This window comes from Capricornis sumatraensis, chromosome 18, assembly GCF_032405125.1.
Source record: "Capricornis sumatraensis isolate serow.1 chromosome 18, serow.2, whole genome shotgun sequence".
Lineage (NCBI taxonomy): Eukaryota > Metazoa > Chordata > Mammalia > Artiodactyla > Bovidae > Capricornis > Capricornis sumatraensis.
In genome coordinates this window covers 30,245,830-30,273,073 of record NC_091086.1, presented here as the reverse complement: position 1 = coordinate 30,273,073, position 27,244 = coordinate 30,245,830, and the positions used below count along the sequence as shown (strand labels likewise).

At 37.1% G+C, this 27,244-nt stretch overlaps 1 protein-coding gene across 5 annotated transcripts in view; it reads left to right on the top strand.

Moving 5' to 3' along the window:
• Window positions 1–27,244, top strand: part of DDX4 (DEAD-box helicase 4) — a 66,888-nt gene continuing 39,644 nt past the window's right edge. For 3 of the 5 annotated variants that reach the window (XM_068990543.1, XM_068990545.1, XM_068990542.1), the window contains exons 1-3: window positions 1–72; window positions 7,501–7,561; window positions 24,441–24,518. In XM_068990543.1, coding sequence (XP_068846644.1) covers window positions 1–72; window positions 7,501–7,561; window positions 24,441–24,518 — 211 coding nt within the window. The remainder of the gene's footprint in view (window positions 73–7,500; window positions 7,562–24,440; window positions 24,519–27,244) is intronic. The other 2 variants (XM_068990546.1, XM_068990544.1) reach the window with 1 other exon arrangement.

Here is a 27,244-nt window from a genome sequence, read left to right as displayed (position 1 = left end):
ATGGGAGATGAAGATTGGGAAGCAGAAATAATCAAACCTCATGTGTCTTCCTATGTTCCTGTATTTGAGAAGGTAATAAAATTTAAAGTTTGTAGTTATTGAATGCTACAGATTTTATCAAAGTTGAAAATCTCTATGGTGAGAAAGTTCATCTGTGGTGAGAAGCATGCTGTGCTTCTCCACGTGATTGTTATTAACTGTCTTATAGGGAATGATGAAGCATGCTAAGCCTCAAATAGAAGAAAACAGTCTGACATAATTTAATAATTAAAACGTAAAAGGGGTATAATATTATTAGCAACTTAATTTAAATCTCAATGATTTAGAACTTATTGTGGGTGAAAGCAAGCTTGTGTTAATGTGGTTGAGTGTCTCTGAGATACAGTTGTATAGAAAATGGAAAAATAAAATTTCATTTTTGGGTGGCAATTTGAATTCTGAAAATTGGTTTTATACAAGCAGGGCTCTCAAAATGAAGACATTAGGCTGGTTCAGATGGTAACATCAGTTTGATCTTCAGATGTACAAATCTGCAGATCTTTTCCCTCAATAGCTTTTGAAGAGTTACACTGTAATTTAGATGAGGGGGTTATGGAGTGGGTTTTTGGATTTTAGTTTTGACTTTAATATGGTGAACAGAGTCTACTTTGGAAGACAGTGTATTTAATGGATTGCTTTTACGTAAATGTTATCTACTTGAAAATGTCTCCAAAAGTCAGTTTGTTTTCCTTTTAGGATTTCCAGTTTGTATTTATGTTAGTCAATTCTGACACTTTCTATTTCAAGTGATGTCTTAGTAGAAATTCTTAATTTACCCCAAAACATAAAATTTAATTCTTTGTCTGTCTTGAATTTGGTCTGTTTGCATTTAAAGTTTAGATTAAAATACCTAAGATGTTAATCTGAGTTTATCATGTTTCTTGCTTTGGGACTTATTTTAGAAATAGCATTTTTTTGTATGTTATCTTTTTATAGTCTTCTTTATGTTACAATATCATAAAATATTGTAAGACTAAAAGAGGAGAAACATTACCTAACAGTCTCGCTCACTAGCACAAATGCTCTGTTGAGGTTTTAGTAAATTTTCTTCTATATTTCCCAAACACATTTTTATATGGATTGTAATGATTGTACGTAATAGTAATTTTTGATTTCAGCTTTTTTACTCTTCAGCACTAGCTATTCCATATTACTAACTTCCTAAAAATAATTTTTTATGGTTATATAGTATTTAATGGACTGTAACTACCATACTGCTAAGTCACTTCAGTCGTGTCTGACTCTGTGCAACTCTATAGAAGGCAGCCTACCAGGCTCCCCCATCCCTGGTATTCTCCAGGCAAGAACACTGGAGTGGGCTGCCATTTCCTTCTCCAATGTATGAAAGTGAAAGTGAAGTCAGTCAGTCGTGTCCAACTCTTGGCAACCCCATGGACTGCCCCCTACCAGGCTCCTCTGTCCATGGGATTTTCCAGGCAAGAGTACTGGAGTGGGGTGCCGTTGCCTTCTCCAGTAACTACCATAACATAATTGATTTTCTGTTGGTAGAAATTAAAGTGTTATCTTTGCTCTGTAGTATTGTCATGAATATCTACAGTTTATTATTTAGTTTGGGAGTATTTTTTTCCAAAATGGAATTACTTGGTCAGATAATTTTTTATGGTTCTTTTTTTCCCAGGTTCTTGGTAGATTTGTTCTAATAACACAGTTTAACTCACAGGTACAGATGTTCTTCCACTTAGACTTATCTAATTTTTACTTTTTCTTACTCTGAGATTTTGTCTTAACTAAGTATTATTCAAATGGTATACTGCACTGTAGCATGTTGTGCATGGTTATTGCAAAGGGTGTCTGAAATTGAGGATGGTCAACTGTCAGGCTTCCAGATTTACCTTTTGGAAGTCTTTGTGCTATTCAGTAACATACTTTGTTTCTTGATATTGGTCATACTGATTAAATATTAATTATGTTAATATTTCTACCTTACGATTCTTAGTACATATCTGTGTGGGGCCAATTTGTAGTGAATTTTTTGCATTTGTCCACAAACTTAACACCTGGTGCTAGATGTGCAGTTAGTAATTTGACCTACTTGACTTGAAGGAACATGATGCATTCAGTGGCTTTGTTTGCTTGTCTTTGTTGAATAAGCTGTGTAGAAGCTAAGGATGAACACATGACATTTTTATGTAGGAGAAATCTGAGGTCTTTTCTTCAGCTTGTTTTCTTTTAAAGGCCCCATTTGATTGGTTGGTCTAATTGGGTTTCTGTTTCAAGAAGTGACTGGGTTTCCCTTTTGTTCAGTTTGTATTGGCTGTGAGATCATCTTGGATTGGTAATAATATCTGTGATCAGCCTTTTCTTAATTTAAAAAATTGGGAGTATGGTTGATTTACAGTGTTGTGTTTCTGCTCTACAGCAAAATAGGTCAGTTATACATATATTTATTCTTTTTTATCTTCTATTCTTGTATAGGTCTATACAAAGTATTGAATAGAATTCCCTGTGCTATTCAGGAGGTTCTTATTATGTGATAAACCTTTTCTGAATGCTTCTAAGGATCCTTCTAAGGAGATTTAGTATTAACACAAGCTTATATAATTTTGAACTAACAGGTTGCTCTTCTGGTAGTTTTTAGAACTTCCCAATGCTAGTTTTTGAAGTGAGTGTACCATGCGGGGATAGAATACTAAAAAAATGTGAGGTTGAGAAATATTTGGTAATCTCGCAGTTACAGTAGTCCAGAAATGGTTAGGCATTTGCACATTGCGTGCACACTTGTTGGGGTGAGAGATGAAATGGATGAGCGTGATGACTGTAACAGGATACTGAGTTTGCTTGCTAGTTGTAATATTTCTTATTAAATGACCGATGAATCTACACACTCATCTCTTCTGTCTGATCTTTTTGCCTTTTTTCTGGTGTATTTCAGAAGGCATATACTCTTGTGATTAAAGTGGAAACTGCTTAAGATAATTAGTCCATTCACAATTATTATTTTGAAATTTATAATGTTTGAAATAATGTTGTTTTAAAATTTCTAAATTGGTTCACTTGAATGAGTAAAGAGGTTATAAAAGTTTTATAGCTAAGTGTTCTAAAAATAGGTAATGTTAAGACCTAAGACTCATTCAACAAGTGTTTTTGAGTCTTACTAGATCCTGGAGCTAGTGGTGAACATGATAGATAAGGGGCTTGTTGGTATGGATGTTGTATTTTACTGGAGGAGGCAGAATAAGCACATTAAAAATCACATACTAATAGTGAAAAGTATTAAATAATAATTTAATAATAGTAATAAAAGAATCAGGAAACTCTCTGTGTGTGAGGGAGAGAGGAAGAAAATTGGTATGGGTAGATTTAGATCATATGGAGAGGAAAATATTCCTTGAGACTATGACTCGTGAGCCGGAGACCTGAAAGAGTCCCAATAACACATGATGTGCAAAGATCCTGAAGAGGGAACAAACTTGGGGTATCAGGACAACAGGAAGAAGTACAATGTATTAGTTTCCTGTAGATGCTGTAACCAATTATCACAAACTAGATAGCTTACAGTTCAGTTCAGTTCAGTCGCTCAGTCGTGTCCGACTCTTTGCGACCCCATGAATCGCAGTACGCCAGTCCTCCCTGTTCATCACCATCTCCCGGAATTCACTCAGACTCAGATAGCTTACAGTAACAGAAAAATTTCTCTTATAGTTCTGGAGGCTAGAAGTTAGAAACCATGGTCTCAGCAGTGCTGTTTTCCTTCAGTAGGCTCTTGGAGAGAATCCATGCTTCTTTCAACTTCTGGTGGTTATAGGCAGCCTTGGCTTGTGGCTGCATCTCTTTCTGTTGTCTTCACTTGGCCTTCTCTGTGTTTGTGTTAATACCCTTGGCCTTTCAAAAGGACACTTGTGATGACTTTTAGGGCCCACTTGGATAATCCAGGTTAATCTCTTCATTTCAAAATTCTTAGTTATATTGGCTAGAACTTTTTTTTTCAAATAATATAACAAACGTTTCAGAAATTAGGGCTTGATATCATTGAGTGGACATTATTCAGTCTCCTATAGCTAGTATAGAGCTATTTCAAATCCTAAAAGATGATGCTGTGAAAGTGCTGCACTCAATATACCAGCAAATTTGGAAAACTCAGCAGTGGCCACAGGACTGAAAAAGGTCAGTTTTCATTCCATTCCCAAAGAAAGGCAATGACAAAGAATGTTCAAACTACCACACAGTTGCACTCATATCATGCAGAGTAATGCTCAGAATTTTCAAAGCTAGGCTTCAGCATAAACTGAGAACTTCCAGATGTTCAAGCTGGACTTAGAAAAGGCAGAGGAACCAGAGATCAAATTGCCAACATCCTTTGGATCATAGCAAAAGGAAGAGAAGTGAAAAAAAAAAAAACATCTACTTCTGCTTCATTGACTACACTAAAGCTTTTGACTATGTGGATCACTTCAAACTGTGTAAAATTCTGAAGAAGATGGAAATACCAGACCACCTTACCTGCCTGCTGAGAAACCTGTATGCAAGGCCAGAAGCAACAGTTAGAACCGGACATGAAACAATGGTTTGGTTCCAAATTGGGAAAGGAGTACCTCAAGGCTGTATATTGTCACCCTGCTTATTTAACTTATATGTAGAGTATATCATGTGAAATGCCGGGCTGAATGTAGGGAATCGAGATTCCTGGGAGAAATATCAATAACCTCAGATATGCAGATGATATCAGCCCTATGGTCGAAAGCGAAGAGGAACTAAAGAGCCTCTTGATGAAAGTGAATGAGGAGAGTGAAAAGGGTGGCTTTAAATTTAACATTAAAAAAATGAAGATCATGGCATTTGGTCTCATCACTTCATGGCAAATAGATGGGGAAACAATGGAAACAGTGAGAGACCATTTTTCTGGGTTCTAGAATCACCACAGGTGGTGACTGCAGCCGTGAAATTAAAAGATGCTTGTTCCTTGGAAGAAAAGCTGTGACCATCCTAGACAGCATATTAAAATGTGGAGATATTACTTTGTCAACAAAGGTCCATCTAGACTAAGCTATGGTTTTTTGAATAGTCATGTATGGATGTGATAGTTGGACCATAAAGAAGGCTAAGTGCCAAGGATTGATCCTTTTGAACTATGATGTTGGAGAAGACTCTTGAGAGTCCCTTGGACTGCTAGGAGATCAAACCTGTCAATCCTAAAGGAAATCAGTCCTGACTATTTTGGCTACCTGGTTTGAAGAGCAGACTCATTAGAAAATACCCTGATGCTGGGAAAGACTGATGGCAGGAGGAGAAGGGGATGACAAAGGATGCAGTGGTTGGATGGCATCATGTGATTCAATGGACATGACTTTGAACAACCTCTGGAAGATGGTAAAGGACAGGGATGCCTGTAGTGCTGCAGTCCATGGGGTTGCAAAGAGTCGGACATGACTGAGTGACTGAGTAACAACAAATATCTAGTATGGGTAAACCATAGTAAGATAAGGCAAGATTTGTAGCAAATGAAATCTGAGAAGGAAGGAGAAAAGGAAGAAAGGGAGAGGACCCTGGAGATACAGGTGGACATATAGTTGCTGGGACTAGGTGGGCTGGATATGGGGAACGCAAGAGTGATGCTAAGTTTTTTTATTGAAGCAAGTAGATAGATGATGGTGCTCTTTACTGAAATGGGAAATATGTAGAAGATGAACCAATTTGGGAGATAAAAAATCAAGAATTCTGTATTTGCAGTGTTCAATTTCAGATGCCTAAGAAAAGGTTTAAGTAAGGATACTAGTCAGTAGTTGTTGCTTAGGAGAGGAATCAGAGCTGTAGGTACAAATTTGGGATTTATCTATTTTAATAGGATTTAAATCTGTGAGAGTGGGTAAAGTTGGATGGAATAAAACAGACTTAAAGAGCTCTGCCATGAACTGTGGGGCACTTTGACTTTAAAGGTATGTTAACTGGGGAGCTGGCAAAGGAGACTGTGGAGGGAGTGGCCATGGGGCAAGAGGAAAACCTGGGAAGTATGTGTTCCCTAAGCCAGAGAGGGAAGTAGATAGCCTGTTGTTTCAAATGCTGCTGAGAGCTCTGGCAGGATGAAGCTTAAAAGTAGTAATTTTATTACGTAATATGCTTACTATAAGCTTTTTGAGTGCAGAGGTGAGGATGGAGGCTAGCAAGAGTAGCTTGAAGGAAATATGGAATGTGAGAAAATAGAGGCAGCAAATGTAGACAAAATTTTTTGCCTACAATGGAGCAGAGAAATGCAGTAGCTGGAAGGGAATATGAAATTATTTTTAAGGTAATGAAAAATGTTAAGGATTTTTATGATGAAATTGAAAAAAAATTTTTTTTTCTTCAAAATTTGCCTTAGAGTGTATGTAGGATGTTAAATTCCATCTTCTGAAGATTGTTTGGTAATAATAATTTTTCAGTTGTTTGGTACCAGGGTGTTTCATTACTTTTATCAGTTATATGAAGCTGAGTGTTACAACACTTATAAAACTAACCCTTTTGCGGGCTCTATTCATCCAGTAGTATTTTGGATACTAGAAAAGAGAAAGTCTTCAGTGTTTCACTTTAAATTGGGAAAGCCGGATTACTTTTCTGGTTTGTCTTATCGTCTGTGGTAATCATAAATTGGAACTTTTTACTGTAGCAGTTATCAAAAATCTCAAGCCACTTCAAGGATTTTATTGTATGTTTTTAGTAAGTTAGAAAAATAATTGAATGTCTTTTGAGCTTTATAAAGGTAGGTTTTTTTTTTTTTTTTTTTTTTGTGGAAAGGAAAGTTTGCTTTATTTTGGATTCTGTAGGGTGAGGAAGGGTGGACTCCTGTCCAAAGGCCTACTCCCCCCATCCCTGCCCCACCACTGACAACCACTGGGCAAGAGCTTTTTTTAAAGTCAGTGTATATTGTGAAAGAAATTTTGGAGCAAAAGTATTACCTGGAGATGTTAATACCTACCTTGGTGCACTCCTTCCAGTTTTAGGTTTATTTAAAGAAACTTATTTGACAAAAAAAAATTGTGATTTTTCTAATTCAGTCAGTTAATTGAAGTGTTACCTGTAAACTTTAGGTCACTTTTTGTTGAAATTATTGAATTTGATTTTGAAGAATTTCAGAGCTTAAATTATTGAATTTGATTTTGAAGAATTTCAGAGCTCTGTTCAAAAGTTTTGCCTTTAGTATCAGAAACTTGTTTGAGAGGAAGCAGCCTGTTACATACCTAGATGAGTTGAGGATGGCTTTTTTCCAATAAAACTTTATTTCTAAAAACTGGTGGCCCACCAGATTTGGCTTGTGGCTATAGTTTTCTGACCATTGTTTTAAGTAATATATTAGTATGCTATACATACAATTTTAAAGTGAAGGTGTTTTAGAGTAGTTAATAAAGGAACATGCAGTGACCCAGGAAATCTTACATCCTCTAATTGTTTTGTTCTGGACAAAACCCAGTTGTTATGCTCATTTTTATTATTCAAGGTAGAAAACTAATCTTTTCTTTTTTCTTACAGGATAGGTATTCTTCTGGAGCAAATGGAGACACTTTTAACAGGACTCTGGCTTCATCGTCAGGTATGTGTTAAGGCAAAAATGCAGAACTATTTTTAGTTTAAGGGCTTCATCCAATGGATGAGAAGCAGACTAGTAGATACCTTGTCAAGGAAGTTTTTTAATTTTCTAGTGAGACATTCCGGAGAAGGCAATGGCAACCCACTCCAGTACTCTTGCCTGGAAAATCCCATGGGCAGAGGAGCCTGGTAGGCTGGCGTCTATGGGGTTGCTAAGAGTTGGACACGACTGAGTGACTTTACTTTCACTTTTCACTTTCATGCATTGGAGAAGGAAATGGCAACCCACTCCAGTGTTCTTGCCTGGAGAATCCCAGGGATGGGGGATCCTGATGGGCTGCTATCTCTGGGGTTACACAGAGTCAGACACAACTGAAGTGACTTAGCAGCAGCAGCAGTGAGGCATTCTGGCTTGAATATTTTTGGTTGGGAGCCTCTTAACAGTTAAAGGAAGGGAGAGAAGAAAGAGTGTAGTATTACAGAATGTATCTTTGATTTAGTGGGTTTGCTGTAAAACTTTTGCACAGCCTGGAAGTTGCATGTTTGGCTTTCAGGCTGCTATGGGAATTCCTGATATCAGGATTCCTGATACAAGCCAGTAGGAGAGTAGACTCAGGTGTTAAAGCAGGTTACAGTGATGGTGACCTGTCAGGATAGCAACTATTTAAATCAAACTCATATCAAATTAATACACATAAATCCCTTGTATTTCCTATATACTAACAATGAGAAAATAGATATAGAAATTAAGGAAACAATCCCATTCACCATTATGTCAAAAAGAATAAAATACTTAGGAATAAATTGACCTCAGGAAACAAAAGACCTATATTTAGAAAACTGTAAAACACTGATGAAAGAAATCAAAGATGACACAAATAGATGGAGACATATACCATGTTCGTGGATTGGAAGAATCAACATATTGAAAATGAGTATACTCCCCAAAGCTATCTATAGATTTAATACAGTCCCTATCAAGCTGCCAATAACATTTTTCACAGAACTAGAATAATTAATTTCACAATTTGTATGGAAACACAAAAAGCCTCAAATAGCCAAAACAATCTTGAGAAAAAAGAATGGAACTGGAGGAATCAACCTGCCTGACTTCAGACTATACTATAAAGCTACAGTTGTCAAGACAGTGTGGTACTGGCAGAAAAACAGAAATATAGATCAATGGAACAAAATAGAAAGCCCAGAGATAAATCCATGCACCTATGGACACCTTATCTTTGACAAAGGAGACAAAAATATACAGTGGAGAAAGGACAATCTCTTTAACAGGTGGTGCTGGGAAAACTGGTCAACCACCTGTAAAAGAATGAAACTAGAGCACCTAACACCATACACAAAAAATAAACTCAAAATAAAGATCTAAATGTAAAACCGGAAACTATAAAACTCCTAGAGGAAAACATAGGCAGAACACTCTCTGACATAAATCACAACATGATCCTCTATGAGCCACCTCCCAGAGTAATGAAAATAAAAGCAAAAATAAACGAATGGGACCTAATTAAACTGAAAAGGTTTTGTACAATAAAGGAAACTATAAGCAAGTTGAAAAGACAGCCTTCAAAATGGGAGAAAATAATAGCAAACAAAGCAATTGACAGTTAATCTTAAAAATATACAAGCAGCTTAATACAAGAAAAATAAATGACCCAATCAAAAAACGGGCCAGAGAACTAAACAGACATTTCTCCAAAGAAGACATATGGATGGCTAACAAAGACATGAAAAGATGCTCAGCATCACTTATCAGAGAAATGCAATTCAAAACCACAATGAGGTACCATCTCACACTGGTCAGAATGGCTGCTATCAAAAAGTCTATGAACAATAAATGCTGGAGAAGGTGTGGAGAAAAGGAACTCTCTTACACTGTTGGTGGGAATGCAAACTAGTACAGCCGCTATGGAGAACAGTGTGGAGATTCCTTAAAAAACTGGAAATAGAAGTGCCATATGACCCAGCAGTCCCACTGTTGGGCATACACAGTGAGGAAACCAGAATTGAAAGAGACACATGTAACCCAGTGTTCATTGGAACATGGTTTACAGTAGCTAGGACATGGAGGCAACTTAGATGTCCATCTGCAGATGAATGGATAAGAAAGTTGTGATACGTATACACCATGGAATATTACTCAGCTATACATATACACAATGGAGTATTACTCAGCCGTTAAAAAGAATTCATTTGAATCAGTTCTGATGAGATGGATGAAACTGGAGCCGATTATACAGAGTGAAGTAAGCCAGAAAGAAAAACACCAATACAGTATACTAACACATATATATGGAATTTAGAAAGATGGCAATGACGACCCTGTATGCAAGACAGGAAAAAAGACACAGATGTGTATAACAGACTTTTGGACTCAGAGGGAGAGGGAGAGGGAGAGGGTGGGATGATTTGGGAGAATGGCATTCTAACATGTATACTATCATGTAAGAATTGAATCGCCAGTCTATGTCTGACTCAGGATACAGCATGCTTGGGGCTGGTGCATGGGGATGACCCACAGAGATGTTATGGGGAGGGAGGTGGGAGGGGGGTTCATGTTTGGGAACGCATGTAAGAATTAAAGATTTTAAAATTAAAAAAAAAAAAAAGAATCGGTTAAGTACACAGTAAAAAAAAAAAACAAACATATTTGAGTCAGTTCTAATGAGGTGGATGAAACTGGAGCCTATACAGAGTGAAGTAAGTCAGAAGGAAAAACACCAATACAGTATATTAATGCATATATATGGTTTAATTTAGAAAGATGGTAACAGTGATCCTATATGCAAGACAGCAAAAGAGACAAATATAAAGTACAGGCTTTTGGACTCTGTGGGAGAAGGCAAGGGTGGGATGATTTTAAGAGAATAGCATTGAAACATGTATATTACTATATGTGAAATAGATGACCAGTCCAAGTTCAATGCATGAAACAGGGCACTCACAGCGGCTGCACTGGGACAACCCAGAGGGATGGGATGGGGAGGTACATGGGAGGAGGGTTTGGAACAGGGAGACACTTGTACACCCGTGGCTGATTGATGTCAATGTATGGCAAAACCCACCACAATATTGTACTTAGCCTCCAATTAAATTAATTAAAGAAGTAAAATATTTAAAAAAAGATCATATGAGCCTCTTTGGGATCTGAAAACTAACTTAGGGAGGTCCTCGGCAAATAAGAGGAACAAATCAAAATGAGGGAGCTGTTTTTCCCCTATCACTTGTCTCCATCTTGTTCGCCTACATTTTTTATGAAGTTGAGAAGATAGCTGGAAGTGGTAGGACCTGGGCTAGAAAATTAAACTCACGACAGTAGTCTTTGATTTTAAGTTCACAGCAGGCTGATATGCTACTTCTAGTATTTTTTCAATTAAAAAATACATATAGCAATAAAATTTACTGTATTAACCATTTTTAAATGTACTGTTCAGTGATATTAAGTACCTTCATGTTGCTGTGCAGCCTGACCACCGTCTACCTCTGAGACTTTTTCACCTTCCCAAACTGAAATTTCATACCTAGTAAGCAATAACTCAACAATCACTCCTCTCCTCAGCTGTTGGCAACCATTGTTTACTTTCTACGAATTTAAGTTACTGTGAATTTTCTATGAGTCTCTGTGACCTTGAGTAACTACTTCTTTTAAGTCTTACTGTCATCAAGAGAGGGGCTTTCTTGGTGGCTCAGTGGTACAGAATCCTCCTGCCTAATGCAGGAGATGTGTTTTCAATCCCCAGTCAGGAAAATCCTCTGGAGAAGGAAATGGCAACCCACTCCACTATTCTTGCCAGGGGAATCCCATGGACAGAGGAGCCTGGTGGGCTACACAGCCCATGGAGTTGCAAAAGAGTCGGATACGACTTTGCAACTAAAACAGCAACTAATGTAAGAAAGAGGGCCTGGTGATACCAGGTAGTTTCATTTCTCTCATCAAAAATTTGTGAATGAAGTAAAACATTTTTATAGTTAAGGGAGCTGCTGGCTCACTGAAGCCTGTCCTAATGTGAAAAAACCTGTGGAGAGGTAGTTTATAAAATGTAAAAGTGGGGGTGGGGGGATTGAGAGAGTTCATCAGGTTAAAGCAGATTTAATTCCCATGTTCACCTTAAGTTCAGAGTAATCCTCTTGGTAGAAGGAAGTGAAGTTTAGACGAAATGCTTTTGTTATTGTCAAGATACACTTAGCTTTTGTAAACTTTTAAATGCAGCAGTTTAAAAGTTCTCAAAAGTTTATGAAATTCCTGCCTGCTGAAACCCCAGCAAAAGGCTAATAACCATGTGTATGTGTATGTACTTGAAGTATTCAAAGAAAATTGTGTGAAAGTAGTCTGTACTTAACATATCTATATGCATAGATCATTGTGTAGTCAGAAGAAACCTTGTTCTGTGAGGTGTCAAAGATAACTTTCATGAAGGAATGAAAGTTTGAATCTATAGTATATTAAGGTGTAACATTACTTTGTAGTGAAGTCATCAATAAGTTAGATTGAAATGGCCACCAGCTAAAAACGTGGACTTCTCTTAGCATTAGATCTTGAACGTTCAGACTAATGAAGTAAAATCAATAATAAAAAATATAGTTTGCCTGTTTACCTTCTGAATAACAAGTACTTTGGTATCTCTCTCTCAATTGATTTCTTTTTCATGAAAATAGATTTTCTTATTACAGAAATACATACCAGGGCAATGAATGCTATCCTAAGTTACTATCTAAATATTGCAAAAAAACAAAAAAAATTGCAAAAAAACAAAAAATGAAAAAAATAAAATGTGGTGAAAGAAAATAATCTGAAATCTTGACTTCAAGGTTTAACCACTTTTGTTAAACTCTGTTTTGTTAAGTCTGTTGATTCTGATATTTTAGATTTCTTTATTTTTTTTAAAAAATTACTCATTTGTCTGTCTGCTCCATTGCAGCTTCTGAGCTTCTGTCTAGTTGAGGCATGTAGGCTCAGTAGCTTAGTTGCCCTGTGGCATGTGGGATCTTAGTTGCCCAACTAAGGATCGAACCTGTGTCCCCTCCATTGGAAGGTAGATTCTTTTTTTTTTTATTATTTATTTTAATTGGAATCTAATTACTTTACAATAATGGTGGTTTTTGCCAGACTACCAGGTTCATCTGTATTGCCAATTATTGTAGTCATTTATAATTACATCGTGAGAAACACTGGGCTGGAAGAAGCACAAGCTGGAATCAAGATTGCTGGGAGAAATATCAATAACCTCAGATATGCAGATGATACCACCCTTATGGCAGAAAGTGAAGAGGAACTAAAATGCCTCTTGATGAAAGTGAAAGTGGAGAGTGAAAAAGTTAGCTTAAAGCCCAACATTCAGAAAACAAAGATCATGGCATCTGGTCCCATCACTTCATGGCAAATAGATGGGGAAATAGTGGAAACAGTGTCAGACTTTATTTTTTTTGGACACCAAAATCACTGCAGATGGTGATTGCAGCCATGAAATTAAAAGACGCTACTCCTTGGAAGGAAAGTTAGCGTATTGAAAAGCAGAGACATTACTTTGCCAACAAAGGTCTGTCTAGTCAAGGCTATGGTTTTTCCAGTGGTCATGTATGGATGTGAGAGTTGGACTGTGAAGAAAGCTGAGTGCCAAAGAATTGATGCTTTTGAACTGTGGTGTTGGAGAAGACTCTTGAGAGTCCCTTGGACTGCAAGGAGATGCAATCAGTCCATTCTGAAGGAGATCAACCCTGGGATTTCTTTGGAAGGAATGGTGCTAAAGCTGAAACTCCAGTACTTTGGCCACCTAATGCAAAGAGTTGACTCATTGGAAAAGACTCTGATGTTGGTAGGGATTTGGGGGCAGGAGGAGAAGGGGACAGCAGAGGATGAGATGGCTGGATGGCATCACGGACTCGATGGACGTGAGTTTGAGTGAGCTCCGGGAGTTGGTGATGGACAGGGAGGCCTGGCGTGCTGTGATTCATGGGGTCGCAAAGAGTCGGACACGGCTGAGTGACTGAACTGAACTGAATACAGTATAGAACACAATATATGCGAAACTCTGTTGTGTGACTGTACCACATATTTGAATTCTTTCTTTAATGCACATTTGAGTTGCTTCCTTTTTTATTGTTATGAGCAAAGCTACCATGAACATCTCTTATTTTCCCTTGTTTGCTAAATATATGTTTTAGGTTATGAATGGTGTTGAATTGTATTATGTACTTTAATCTGTGGAGATAATTACGTTTTTAATCTGTTAATGTTGTTAATACCTTTTTAGATGTCTGATGGTAAACACCCTTGAATACTGGAATAAACTCAACTTGGTCATACTGTTGTACCTGTTCAGTTTACTATTGAGATTGATTTGCTAATATGTATTTTTGAGATTTTATATCTACTCATGAGTAAAAGAGGTTTAATTTTCTCCTGTCTTGTCATATAATAATTACTATGGCCTTGTGGAATGAATCGGGGAATAATTCCTCTTTCTATTTTCTGGTAGAATTGTATAATGTTGGAATGATTTGTTCTTTGAGAGTTTGATAGAACTCACCTGTGCAACTACATTTAAGTAGGTATGATACAGAGATTTGAGTACTGGTTCCTTTTCTGTAGGGAGACAAAACAACCTTCTGTTTGTTTTTGTTTTCTTGAGTCAGTTTTGGTAAATCAGAACTTTGCTGTTTGTCTTTTTTTTTAGATTTCAGATGTAAGTGATATATGATATTTGTCTTCATTTTTCTGACTTGGTTCACTTAGTATGTTATTCTCTGGGTCTACCCATTTTGCTTCAAATGGCATTATTTGTCTTTTTTTAATGACTGAGCAGTATTCCACTGTGTGTGTGTGTGTGTGTGTGTGTGTGTGTGTGTGTGTGTGTGTGTGTGTGTGTGTACATATTCTTTGTCCTTTCCTCTGGTGATGAGCATTTAGATTTCTTCCATGTCTTGGTTATTGTAAATAGTGCTGCTGTTAACGTTGGTGTGCATCGGGTGTATGTATCTTTTCAAATTAGAGTTTTCTCCAGATATATGCTGAGGAGTGAGATTGCCAGATCATATAATAACTTAGTATTTTAAGGAACCTCTGTAACATATGGAGGTTTTCCATAGTGGCTGCACCAGTTTACATTCCCACCAATAGTGTAGGAGGGTTCCTTTTTCTCTACACTCTCTTCAGGATTTATTATTTTATAACAAACCGACAGCCAACATAGTGGTTTATTTTCAGGACCTTTTAGTGACAACCATTCTGACTGATACAAGGTTATGCCTCATTGTAGTTTTGATTTGCATTTCTTTGATAGTTAGCGGTGTTGAGCATCTTTTCATGTGCCTGTTGGCTATCTGTATGTCGTCTTTGGAGAAATGTTTGTTTAGGTGTTCAGCCCATTTTGTAATTGGGCTGTTTGTTTTTTTTTGTTATTGAGCTGTTTGTATGAGCTCTTTGTACATTTTTGAAATTAATCCCTTGTTGGTCCTATCATTGGCAGATATTTTCTCTCAGTCTGTAGTGTGTCTTTTAATTTTTTTTTTATGGTTTCCTTTGGTGTGCAAAAGCCTAGAAGTTTTGATTAGGTCCCATTTGCTTGTTTTTGTTTTTATTTCTGTTGCCTTGGGACAATAACCTAGGAGAACATTGGGTAAGATTTATTTCAGAGAATGTTTTGCCTTTCTTCTCTTTTAGGAGTTTTTAATGTGATTTTAAAAAGAATTTTAATTAATTTTCCCTTTCTGATATTTCCTTGTAAGTGTTAAAAAATGCAATGGATTCCTATTATGGTAATCTTGTATACTGCTACTTTGCTGATTTTATCAGTTCTAGTAGTTTTTGTGTGGAGTTTTTAGGGTTTTCTATATATATTATCATGCCATCTGCATATAATGACAGTATTACCTCTTCCTTTCCAGTTTGGACATATTTTATTTTTCTTACCTCATTGCTGTGGCTAGGACTTCCAATACTATGTTGAATGGAAATGGTGAGAGTGGGCATACTTTATTTATTTTTATTTTTATTTATTTTTTTGGGGGGCATACTTGTTTTAGATTTTAGCAGGAAGGCTTTCAGCTTTTTGCTTTTGAGTACTATGTTGGCTGTGGGTTTGTCATAAATAGCTTTTATTATGCTTGGATACATTCCTTCCATATCCACTTTGGTAAGAATTTTTATCATGAATGGGTGTTGAATTGTATCAAATGCTTTTTCTGCATCCGTTGAGATGATCATGTGGTTTTTGTCTTTTGTCAGTATGGTGTATGTATTGAACCATTTTTTTGACCCTGTGATGAATCCAGCTTGATCATGGTGTATGACTTTTTATGTGTTGTTGGATTTGATTTGCTAATACTTCCTTCAGAATTTTTGCATCTATATTCACCAGAGGTACTGGCCTGTAATTTTCTCTTTTGGTAATGTCTTTGCCTGGTACCAAGGTGATGGTAATGTCATAGAATCACTTTGGGAGTGTTCTTCTCAGTCTTATGGAAGAGTTTGAGAAGGATTGGTTCAGGTTTTTCTTTGTATGCTTGGTACAATTTTCCATTTATGCCATCCAGTTCTTAACACTTGTTTGTAGGGAAATTTCTTTTTTTTTTTTTAGTACTATTTTGGTCCCCATATTTAAAAAATTTTTAAATTTAGTTTTTAATTGAAGGATAATTGCTTTATAGAATTGTGTTGGTTTCTGCCCAACATCAACATGAATCAGCCATAGGTATACATATGTCCCCTCCCGTTAGAACCTCCCTCCCACCTTCCTCCCAATCCCACCCTTCTAGGTAGTTACAGAGCCCCAGTTTGAGTTCCCTGAGTCATACAGCAAATTCCTGTTGACTGTCTATTTTACATAATAGTAATGTAAGTTTCCATGTTACTCTCTCCATACATCCCACCCTCTCCTTCCTCCCCATATCCATGTCCATAAATCTGTTCTCTATGTCTGTGTCTCCATTGCTGCCCCAAATGAGTTCACAGTACCATCTTTCTAGATTCCATGTATATGCATTAGTATAAAATACTTGTTTTTCTCTGTCAAACTTACTTCACTCATTATAATAGGCTCTAGGTTCATCCACCTCATTAGAATTGGCTCAAATGTGCTCCTTTTTGTTGCAGGAGTTTTTAAATTACAGTTTCTATTTCACTTCTAGTGATCAGTCTGTTCAGATTATCTGTTTCCTCTTGCTTCAGTTTTGGTAGGCTGTATGTTTCTAAAAACTTGTCCATTTCTTCTAGGTTGTTTAATTTATTGGCATATAATTGTCCATAGTATTCTCTTATGGTTTTTTGTATTTCTGCAGTATTGGTTGGTATTTACCCCCTTTTCATTTCTTGTTTTATTTCTGTTCTCTCTCTGTCTTGTTCTTGGTGAGCCTGGCCAGAGATTGTGGATTTTGTTTGTCTTTTCCAAAAACTAGGTCTCGGTTTTATTGATTTTTTTTCTATTTCTTAATCTCTATTTTAATTTATTTCCTCTTTGATCTTTAATAAATCCTTCCTCCTTCTGACTTTAGCTTTTGTTTGTTCTTCTGTTTCTAATTCTTTAGGTAATAGGTTAGGTTACTTGTTTGAGAGTTTTCCTTGTTTTGTGAGGAAGGCCTGTATCACTATACACTTCCCTCAAAGGACTGCTTTTCCTGCATCCCATAGATTTTGTGTATGGTTATGTTTTCATTGTCATTTGTTGCAAGGTATTTTTAAAATTTCCTCTTTGATCTCATTGACCCATTTGTTTTTCTTAAGTAGCATGTTGTTTAGTCTCTGAATAATCACTTTTTTTCTTGTTTCTCTGTGGTTGATTTCTGACTTCATGCCATTGTGGTCAGAAGAGATGCTTAAAATAATTTCTGTCCTCTAAAATTTGTTGAGGCTTACTTTGTATCCTTCAGTTCAGTTCAGTTGCTCAGTCGTGTCCTGACTCTTTGCGACCCCATGAATTGCAGCACGCCAGGGCTCACTGTCCATCACCAACTGCCAGAGTTCACTCAAACTCACGTCCATCGAGTCAGTGATGCCATCCAGCCATCTCATCCTCTGTCATCCCCTTCTCCTCCTGCCCCCAGTCCCTCCCAGCATCAGAGTCTTTTCCAGTGAGTCAACTCTTCGCATGAGGTGGCCTAGAATGGGTCTAACCTAGAGAATGTTTTATGTGTAATTGAAAAGAATGTGTAGTATGTTTATTTTGGGGATGTAATGTGACTGTTTCCAAATCAGGAAAGGAGTATGTCAAGGCTGTCTATTGTTACCTTGCTTATTTAACTTATATGCAGAGTACATCATGCACAGTGCCAGGCTGGATGAAGCACAAGCTGGAATCAAGATTGCCGGGAGAAATATCAATAACCTCAGATATGCACATGACATGACCTTATGGCAGAAAGCAAAGAACTAAAGAGCCTCTTCATGAAAGTGAAAGAGGAGAGTGGAAAAGTTGAAGTTCAACATTCAGAAAACTAAGATCATGGCACCCAGTCCCATCACTTCATGGCAAATAGATGGGGAAACAATGGAAACAGTGAGAAACTTTATTTTGGGGGGCTCCAAAGTCACTGCAGATGGTGACTGAAGCCATGAGTTAAAAGGCGCTTGCTCCTTGGAAGGAAAGTTATGACCAACCTAGACAGCATATTAAAACGCAGAGACATTACTTTGTCAGCAAAGTTCCGTCTAGTCAGAGCTATGGTTTTTCCAGTAGTCATGTATGGATGTGAGAGTTGGACCATAAAGCTTAGTGCCAGGGACTGATGCTTTTGAACTGTGATGTTGGAGAACTTTAGAGAGTCCCTTGGACTGCAAGGAGATCAAACCTGAATATTAATTGGAAGGACTGATGCTGAAGCAGAATCTCCAACACTTAGGCCACCTGATGTGAAGAACTGACTCATTTGAAAAGACCCTGATGCTGGGAAAGATTGAAGGTGGGAGGAGGGAGGGGGTGACAGAGGATAAGATGGTTGGATGGCATCACCAACTTGATGAACACGTGATTGAGTAAGCTCCGGGAGTTGGTAATGGACAGGGAAGTCTGGTGTGCTGCAGTCCATGGGGTCACAAAGAGTCTGAGCAACTGAACTGAATGTTGTGAAAATATCAATTAAGTCTAACTGTTCTAATACGTCATTTAGGATCTCTGTTGCCTTATTGATTTTCTGTCTGGAAGATTTGTCTACTGATGTCAGTGAGGTGTTAAAGTCTCCTCTATTACTGTATTCTGATCCATTTTTCTCTTTAGGTCTGTTAGTATTTGTTTTCTATATTTCAGTTCAGTTCAGTTCAGTTGCTGAGTTGTGACCGACTCTTTGTGACCCCATGGACTGCAGCACACCAGGCTTCCCTGTCTATCATGAATTCCCAGAGCTTACTCAAATTCATGTCCATCAATTGGTGATGCCATCCAACCATCTCATCCTCTGTCATACCCTTCTCCTCCCGTCTTCAATCTTTCCCAGCATCAGGATCTTTACAAATGTCAGTTCTTCGCATCAGGTGGCCAAAGTATTGAAGTTTCAGCTTCAGCATCAGTCCTTCCAATGAATATTCAGGAATGATTTCCATTAGGATGGACTGGTTGGATCTCCTTGGAGTCCAAGGGACTCTGAAGAGTCTTCTCCAAAACCACAGTTCAAAAGCATCAGTTCTTCGGAACTCAGCTTTCTTTATAGCCCAATTATCACATCCATACATGACTGGTGGAAAAACCATAGCTTTGACTAGACGGACTTTTGCTGGCAAAGTAATGTCTCTGCGTTTTAATATGCTGTCTAGGTTGGTCATGGCTTTTCTTCCAAGGAGCAAGTGTCTTTTAATTTCATGGCTGCAGTCACCATCTGCCTTGATTTGGAGCCCCCCAAAATAAAGTCTGTCAGTGTTTCGGTTATTTCCCCATCTATTTGCCATGAAGTGATGGGACTGGATGCCATGATCTTTGTTTTCTGAATATTGAATTTTAAGCCACCTTTTCCACTCTCCTCTTCACTTTCATCAAGAGGCTCTTTAGTTCTTCGCTTCTTGCCATAACCATGGTGTCATCTGCATGTCTGAGGTTATTGATATTTCTCCTGGCAATCTTGATTCCAGCTTGTGCTTCATCCAGCCTGGCATTTTGCATGATGTGCTCTGCATATAAGTTAAATAAGCAGGGTGACAACATACAGCCTTGATGTACTCCTTTTCCTGTTTGGAACCAGTCTTGTTCCATGTCCAGTTCTAATTGTTGCTTCTTGACCTGCACACAGATTTCACAGGAGACAGGTCATGTGGTTTGGTATTCCCGTCTCATTAAGAATTTTCCATAGTTTGTTGAGATCTACACAGTCAAAGGGTTTGGCATAGTCAATAAAGCAGAAGTAGATATTTTTCTTGAACTCACATGCTTTTTCAATGATCCAGTGAATATTGGCAATTTGATCTTGGGTTCCTCTGCCTTTTCTAAATCCAGCTTGAACATCTGTAAGTTCACGGTTCATGTACTGTTGAAGCCTGGCTTGGAGAATTTTGAGCATTACTTTGCTAGCATGTGAGATGAGTGCAGTTGTGCAGTAGTTTGAACATTCTTTGGCATTGCCTTTCTTATGGATTGGAATGAAAACTGACCTTTTCCAGTCCTATGGCCACTGCTGAGTCTTCAAAATATGCTGGCATGTTGAGTGCAGTACTTTCACAGCATCATCTTTTAGGATTTGAAATAGCTTAATTGGAATTCCATCACCTCCACTAGCTTTGTTCGTAGTGATGCTTCCTAAGGCCCACTTGACTTCGCATTCCAGGATGTCTGGCTCTAGGTGAGTGATCACACCGTCATGGTTATCTGTGTCATGAAGATCTTTTTTGTGTAGTTGTGTGTATTTGCCACCTCTTCTTAATATCTCTGCTTCTATTAGGTCCATACCGTTTCTGTCCTTTATTGTGCCCATCTTTGCATGAAATGTTCTTTTAGTGTCACTCATTTTCTTGAAGAGATCTCTAGTCTTTCCCATTCTATTGTTTTCCTCTTTTTCTTTGCATTGATCACTGAGAAAGGCTTTCTTATCTCTCTGTGCCATTCTTTGGAACTCTGCATTCAAATGGATATATCTTTCCTTTTCTCCTTTTCCTTTCACTTCTCTTCTTTTCTCAGCTATTTGTAAGGCCTCCTAAGACAACCATTTTGCCTTTTTGCATTTCTTTTTCTTGAGGATGGTCTTGATCACTGCCCTTTGTACTATGTCAGGAACCTCCATCCATAGTTATTCAGGCACTCTATTAGATCTAATCCCTTGAATGTATTTCTCACTTCCACTCTATGATCATAAGAGATTTTATTTAGGTCATACCTGAAGGATCTAGTGGTTTTCCCTGCTCTCTTCAGTTTCAGTCTGAATTTGGCAATAATGAGTTTATGATCTGAGCCACAGTCAGCTCCTGATCTTTTTTTTGCTGGCTGTATAGAGTTCTCCATGTTTGTCTGCAAAGAATATAATATTTTTATATACTTATGTATAAGTATTTAAAATATTTAAATATAATTTTAAATATATCTATAAATATATAAATATGTATATATTTATATAAATTTAATACTCCTATATTGAGTGCCTATGTGTCACTGAATGTAATATCCTCTTCAAATATTGACTCTTTTATCATTATGTAGTGTCTTTCTTTAGCCTTTTTATGGCTTTTTTTTGATATCTGTTTTGTTTATATGAGTGTTGCATCCCCCACTTTATTGTCATTTTCATTTGCGTGAAATACCTTTTTCCATCTCCGCACTTTTGGTCCTTTGTCCTGGAGTGTCTCATTGCTTTCTTAAAAGAACTAGGTTTTGTCTTTATTGAGCCACTATTATATTTTTGTTTCCTATTGCATTATTTTTTGTTGTTAACATTTTTTTTTAAGATTTATTTAATTTATTTATTTACGGCTGTACTGGGTCTTAATTGCTCTGCACAGGCATTCTCCACTTGGGGTGATTGGGGGCTACTCTCTAGTTGCTGTGCATGGGCTTCTCATTCCAGTGGTTTCTCTTGTTATGGACCATGGGCTCCTGATGCATGGGCTTCAGTAGTTGCAACTCATGGGCTCTAGAGCGCTGGCTCAGTAGTTGTGGCACACAGGCTTAATTGTCCCACCTCATATGGGATCTTCCTGAACCAGGGATTGAATCTGTGTCTCCTGCATTGGTAAATTCTTTACCACTGAGCCACCAGGGAGGTCTGCTCTTACCACTTTTTTTCTCCTTTATTCTTGTGTGATTTATTTTGTTGTTTTTCTAATGTTCTTACTAGTTGAGATGGATGTTTACCTAATAATTTTTCAGTTCTTATTGTATAAAAATTTAATTTCTGATATATATCATTATCATACAATTGTAAGTATTTCTAAAGTTCCATTGTAATTTTTCTTCTTTGAATTGTTTAGTATAGAAGTGTTTTAAAAATTTATTTCCAAATGTAAGAGAATTTTAAAATTGTATAATTGAGTTACACTGTCATATTAATTTTTAGTATATTATAGTGATTTGCTATTTTTATAGATTATACCCCATACAGAGTTAGTATAAAATATTGACTATATTCCTTTGCTGTATATTACATCCCTGTAGCTATTTATAACTAGTAGTTTGTACCTCTTACCTCCCCTTCACCTATTTCATACCTCCCTCACCCTTCTCCCATGTGGCAAACCACTACTTCGTTTTCTATATCTGTTCATCTTTTCTGTTTTTGTATATCTGTTGACTTGTTTTATTTTTTAGATTCCACATATAAGCAAAAATATACAGTATTTGTCTTCTAGTAACTTTTAATTTGATTGCATTGCAATTAGAGAAATTTGTGTCTGTGATACTGATTTTTGAAATTGTTGAATTTACATTTTGGCCTTCCATGTGGTCGGTTTTTATGAACATCCTATTGAAGAATGTCACTTGTTTAATGTTTTTAGTTCTGTGAATGTTTACAGTGTTCTGTGGATGATTGTAATTTATCTGTTCTCCTTTGACTGTTTTTCTTGGCTGTTATAGATAGTGCTTATCAAAACATTTTTATGTGTATCTGTGTTACCATGTGAGTATATCCACAGGAAAAATTATAATAGTATATTTTCAAAAAGTATTTTCTTTTAAAACTAGGATCAAGATTGATCTAGTTTATAGTTTCAATGTTGTATATGATTCATGCTTGTTTCCTTATGTCCTTGACTAGTCTTATTAAAAAAATATTTATTGAAATATAGTTGCTTTACAATGTTATGTTAGTTTCTATTGTAAAGCAGAGTGAACCAGTTATATATATATTTCCACTTGTTTGGATTTCCTTTCCATAGAGCAGTGAGTTCCCTGTGCTATACAGTAGGATTTTCTTTAGTTACCTATTTTACACATAGCACCAATAGTATATATACATGAATCCCAGTCTTCCAGTTCATTCTTCCCCCCACCCCCTGCCTCTTGGTATCTCTATGTCTGTGTCTCTATTTCTGCTTTGCAAATAAGCTCATCCATACCATTTTTCTATATTCCACACTTATGCATTAATATATGATATTTGTTTTTATGACTTTCTTCATTCTCTATGACAGTCTCTAGGTACATCCATGTCTCTACAAGTGACCCAATTTCATTCCTTTTTATGGCCAAGTAATATTCCATTGTCTGTGTGTACCACATCTTCTTTATTCATTTCCTCTGTTGATGGAAATTTTGCTTACTTTCCTGTCCTGGCTTTTGTAAATAGTGCTGCAATGAACATTGGCGTGCATGTGGCCTTATGAATTATGTTTTTCTCTGGGTATATGCCCAGTGTTGGGATTGCTGGGTCATATGGTCCTTATGTTTTTAGTAGTTTCTAGGGACCTCCATTGGAGAAGGCAATGGCAACCCACTACAGTACTCTTGCCTGGAAAATCCCATGGATGGAGGAGCCTAGTAGGCTGCAATCCATGCGGTTACGAAGAGTCGGACACTTACTGAGTGACTTCACTTTCACTTTGCACTTTGATGCATTGGAGAAGGCAATGGCAACCCACTCCAGTGTTCTTACCTGGAGAATCCCAGGGACGGTGGAGCCTGGTGGGCTGCCGTCTATGGGGTTGCGCAGAGTCGGACACGACTGAAGCGATTTAGCAGCAGCAGCAGCAGGAACCTCCATATTGTTCTCCATAGTGCCTGTATCAATTTAACCTTCCCACCAGCAGTGTAAGAAGGTCTCTTTTCTCCACACACTCTCCAGCATTTGTTGTTTGTGGACTTTCTGATGTTGGCCATCCTGACTTGTGTGAAGTGATACCTCACTGTACTTTTGATTAGCATTTCTCTAATAATTAGTGATGTTGAGCATCTTTTCATGTGTTTGTTGGCCATCTGTATGTCTTCTTTGAAGAAATGTCTGGTCTTCTGGTGGTGGTTTAGTCACTAAGTCATGTCCAACTCTTGCAACCCCATGGGCTGTAGCCTGCCAGTCTCCTCTGTCCATGGTATTCTCCAGGCAAGAATACTGGAATAGGTTGCCATTTCTTTCTTCAGAGGATCTTCCCAACCCAGAGATCTAACCTGGGTCTCCTGCATTGCAGGCAGATTCTTTACCAACTTAGCTATGAGGAAAGCCCATTTAGGTCTTCTGCTAGATTTGTATTAGCAAACTGTTCCAGTCAGTCATGGTTGGGAAAAGTTATATTCTTCTTTTGATTTTCAGTATCTTTAATTATCACCGAGAGTTAGTTAGAATGTTTTTTCTTTTGGAGGACTACCTATTCTTATTCATAGCCCATTTTTCTACTAGTGTACTCATCTTTCTCATTGCTGTGTAAAATTCTCCTATGCTATGTGCATGGCACATTTAGATGGTGTAAAGCTTGCTTACCACCAAGATACTTTTTTGTTATTTTGACTTGGTTCAAATGTTATTTACTTTAGAAATGGGTGATGGATCATCTCGAAGAGATCATTTCATGAGAAGTGGATTTGCCTCTGGGAGGAGTTTGGGAAACAGAGGTAAGTATCTTTCTTTAACCATCTATTATAATAGGTGAATAGTGGAATGAATAGAGGCTTTTATGGCTGTTTCAGTTCAGTTCAGTCACTCAGTCGTGTCCTGACTCTTTGCAACCCCGAGAATTGCAGCACACCAGGCTGTCCATCACCAACTCCCGGAGTTTACCCAAACTCATGTCCATTGAGTCAGTGATGCCATCTAGCCATCTCATCCTCTGTCATCCCCTTCTCCTCCTGCCCCCAGTCCCTCCCAGCATCAGGGTCTTTTCCAATGAGTCAGCTCTTTGCATTAGGTGGCCAAAGTACTGGAGTTTCAGCTTCAGCATCAGTCCTTCCAAAGAACACCCAGGACTGATCTCCTTTAGGATGGATTGGTTGGATCACCTTGCAGTCCAAGGGACTCTCAAGAGTCTTCTCCAACACCACAGTTCAAAAGCATCAATTCTTTGGCGCTCAGCTTTCTTCACAGTCCAACTCTCACATCCATACATGACCACTGAAAAAACTACAGCCTTGACTAGATGGAGCTTTGTTGGCAAAGTAATGTCTCTGCTTTCCAATATGCTATCTAGGTTGGTCATAACTTTTCTTCCAAGGAGTAAGCGTCTTTTAATTTCACAGCTGCAATCACCATCTTCAGTGATTTTGGAGCCCCCCAAAATAAAGTCTGTCACTGTTTCCACTGTTTCCCCATCTATTTCCCATGTAATGATGGGACCAGATGCCATGATCTTCATTTTCTGAATGTTGAGCTTTTAAGCCAACTTTTCACTCTCCTCTTTCACTTTCATCAAGAGGCTTTTTAGTTCCTCTTCACTTTCTACCATAAGGGTGGTATCATGTGCATATCTGAGGTTATTGATATTTCTCCCGGCAATCTTGATTCCAGCTTGTGTTTCTTCCAGTCCAGCGTTTCTCATGATGGACTCTGCATATAAGTTAAAAAAGCAGGGTGACAATATACAGCTTTGAAGTACTCCTTTTCCTATTTGGAACTAGTCTGTTGTTCCATGTCCAGTTCTGACTGTTGCTTCCTGACCTGCATATAGGTTTTTCAAGAGGCAGATTGTACAAGGTAAATCTGATATAACTTAGTGTACAGTAGACTGTGTTGGGATGATGAATTTTTTTTTAATACCAGTATTCTTTTCACCCTTTTACTTTTTAAGATAGTAGGAAATAGTTGAATTGATTAGATGGGTAGATTGATTAAAGAGAGTTGCTTCCCAGAGCTGCTGCTTTATGTGTTGATGGTTTTTGTTGCCAGTTGGCATGGGAGGAATGAGAGAAACTCCAGAGACTAGAATGTGAAGGACCTCTTTCTTAAGTTTTATGTTTTTCAAGAAAAGGCAGTATGTGAAACAGTTCTGTTAGCTCGCTAGTATTAAGAGGTTGTTTTCCCAAAATTCAAAGTTTTTATTGTCACTTTTAGAGCAATCAGCACTAGATTTGACAGATAACGACCCAGCAAAATATTTCCTCCATTCCATTTTTAGATTTGTTATTAAAATGCTGAAAATATTCTGCACTGTATTTTAGTATAGTGCAACAAAATATTATTAGAACCTTAAATGGTCATATGGATTTTTAAATAAATTTCTCTTATGGGATGCCGTAAGCTAGGGTTAATAGTTTTAAATATACATGACACTTATTCTTCAATATATTAAATGTTACTTTTTGAAAAACTTTGGTATTTCTATATATTTTTATTCATTGGCAACTGAAAGTTGGTATATGGTATTTCATTTGCTACTTGGAAAACTTAATTTTTTAAGATAGAGTTAACATAAGTGTGAATTTTATGTTTTGACATATTTCTTCTGCTAGTGAAATTTGTTGAAGATGCATATATATTTTTATTTTTAAGCCTGCATATTAAGTAAGAGGCATTAATATTTTGGACCATGTTGTTGTGCTTAGAGATTCAAGTGTGAATTTTGTTTGCTACTACTAAGAAATAACAAATACCTTACTATGACACTCAGGGAACTACTTAATGTTTGGATATATTTTAAAATCCTAATTTAGAATGATATTTTTTGATGCAGACTTCTAAACATTGTTGAATAGAGCCTTTTTAAATGAGAAAACCATCACTGAGATTTTACTATGAATTGTTATGTTGTAGATTTAAATACATTAAATTTCTGATCAAAACTCTCTGTGAATATTGATACTTTAAAAAGTTATTTTTGAAAAATCTGAAAAAGAATGAATATATGTATATGTAAACTGAATCACTTTGTATACCTGAAACTAACACAAAATTGTAAATTAATTGTACTCTGATAATATTTAAGAAAAAAGTTATCTTTAATACTGCGTATAATCCTGGAAATTTATAGAAGAATCACACCTTTCCCAAATGATTTCAGTTTAACATTCTAGTTCGTTTCAATCTCTATGGTATTTTTTCTCACAACTTGGATATATTTAGTAACGTGGTTCTAAAATTGACTTTTAATTACCTAACATATATATTGACTAGCTTTTTATCTTCTGTGAAGTATGGCCTAAAAAGCCTTAACTTCCTGAATCACGTGCTTTTTTAGAATATGATAAAAATACTGATAGTTGCATATACACAGTTTTACATGTGGCATTAGGAGTTTCACAGATCTCTTAGCTCCTCTGTATTAGGATATTACAGATGTAGGGAAGACAATTTGTGAAAATCACAAGATAGTGATAATTATCCTAGTGATAATTTAAAGTGGCTATTT